At 45.2% G+C, this 2,067-nt stretch overlaps 1 protein-coding gene across 1 annotated transcript; it reads right to left on the bottom strand.

The window, feature by feature from the left end:
- Nucleotides 1-607: 607 nt before the first annotated feature.
- LOC131214651 (splicing regulatory glutamine/lysine-rich protein 1-like) lies at nt 608-2,002 on the bottom strand. The gene has a single exon (XM_058208987.1). It carries the CDS (start codon nt 2,000-2,002, stop codon nt 608-610), a length of 1,395 nt encoding a protein of 464 aa, XP_058064970.1.
- Nucleotides 2,003-2,067: the final 65 nt, after the last annotated feature.

Raw genomic sequence — 2,067 nt, 5'->3', positions numbered from 1 at the left:
CCACATATACGTTGTCGCTCTAAACTTAAGGGGCTGCATCCACCACACGCCCTTTCTTATTGTTATTTAAAAATTAACCTATAGTTTAATTTTTAAATGTGCGATGTTATATTGAAAGAAAAAAAAATGTTGCTTGAATGAAATGATAGTTAATTTCTAACGTAAGAACTTGGAAGAATGAAAGATTTGTTTACATCTGTGCTGTCTCTCCTTCTCCTTTCTTTTTTTCCCTTTTTTTTTGAAATTATTTAATCGTATTTATATTGGATTGGTTTTGGTGGTTTTGCTAACACTGTTTATTTTTAATTTATCTAAGAGTGCTTTTGCTTTATTGCAAGCTGATTGTATCCTTTGTCACGTATGAATCTGTGTTATAAAGAGGATCTATTGCCATAGACGAGGTATTTGTAAGCTGGGATGGTTTCCCGGAAACTAGTTCGAACGGGAAATAATTTTGTTCCGAATGTAGAGTTGTGTTGTAATAGAAAATGTATAATGGTAACCAATCATGCTGCTACTTGTTTATAAAGTGTTGCAAATATTCATTGAGGCGTCTATGATTACGCTGTTTCTGCATATGTTAATGGAGCTACGATGGGCAGGGATGTTACGCTGCTGGTGGTACCCATCTCCCGTCGGACGGTCTCAATGCGTCATAATCCAGGTGATTGTACTCACTGCGCTCCTTTTCGTCTGTATTGTACGTCTGCAACAGTTGTTGCTGTAGCTGCTTCTGCGGCGGCCGGAAGTTTGCGAGACACAGTAGAAACGAGTCGATGTCCACTTTCTCCGGCTGCTCCGATCGTCGATCGGGGCCTGCTTCAACTACTTGGTTTGGATTACCGCTCTCCTTGATGGCGTACACTGTCGTGAGAACACCGGTTGCTTCTAACCGATCGTGTCGTCGTCTGTTAATGCGCTCAATGGTTTCGGCCTTCTCTTCTTTCGCAAAAGCAGGTATCACTGCTGGTTCTGCCTCGTGATTCACTATCACCAATTCGTCACTATGAGTGGCCGCTGCACGCCTTTTCGCTGCTGCTGTGCTTAATTTTCTCCGTACGCAATCCGAGTTATCGGAATCGGCATGGCTTGCCTCACCTTTGTCATAGGTGTCCAACGTGCTTGTTCTGTTCTTTTTCCTTCTATTTTTATTCTTTGGAGTCGGCGGTATGGCCGATCGTTCTCGTGCTGCTGCTACTGCTTTTTCGCGTTCACTTTTTCGGCGCAACTGGCTTTCTGCACTATCTTCGTTATCAACATGATATAGTGGCTCAATCATTTCGAATAGTTGACCTTCTGCTTCTTCTTTCTCAAACTTCTGGCGAGCCTCTTCCTCGCGATGCTTGCTTTCTTCATCGTTGCTACGACGCGCTTCATCGACAGCTTGTTTATGAAAATTCGCCTCCATCCGGTGTTGCTCCTTGTTGCATTTGAGCTTAATTTCCGCGTCGCATTCCGCTAGCTGATTTCGCTCGGCCTCTTGTTGAATTAAGACCAACTGTCTATGCGGTGTGAGTCTATCTCTCGACTCTTCGAATCTTCTCTGGTTTTCTCTGCTTTGTCTTAGACCTGGGTTGTTGTAACCCTGGTAAGACCGGTTGTTGCTATAGTTCCGGTAGCTATGATGGTTTGGCTGGTGGTATCTTAAGCCTTCATGGTTAGGCGCTTGATACTTCATGGAGTTAGCCGGTAGCTGTGCAGGAGGGTTTCGCGGTTGTGCATGCGACACACCTCTAGGGTTATGCCATGGATGGCGATGTCCTCGTTGGCCTTGGTATTGTGGGGACGGGTGTCCCTGGCAACACGTGGATGCTCCAGGGTATACTTGGGCCCACAGTGCGGTTTCCGGTACGGCCTGTAGCTGCACTTCCAGCGCATCGGAGATGGCTGCATTGAGTGTTTTAGGGTTTCTGGCTTTTACCAGAAAAGCTGCGGATTGATCCTTCAATCCCGTGATAAAAGTATGAATCGCTATCGGTTCCACCACTGGTTTAGCAGACATTTCGGATGTGAATGGATTCCCTTGGGACACCCATGCTGCGGCTAATTTCGTTGCTAATTTGTTGA

This window comes from Anopheles bellator, unplaced genomic scaffold, assembly GCF_943735745.2.
Source record: "Anopheles bellator unplaced genomic scaffold, idAnoBellAS_SP24_06.2 scaffold01749_ctg1, whole genome shotgun sequence".
NCBI classification, from domain to species: Eukaryota; Metazoa; Arthropoda; class Insecta; order Diptera; family Culicidae; genus Anopheles; species Anopheles bellator.
Note: the sequence above shows the minus strand (reverse complement) of the source record. Positions and strands in the feature narration are given on the sequence as shown.

Bases quoted from the DNA above. Each gene is read 5' to 3' on its own strand.
- LOC131214651 (XM_058208987.1), bottom strand. From the start codon at position 2,002: ATGTCTGCTAAACCAGTGGTGGAACCGATAGCGATTCATACTTTTATC.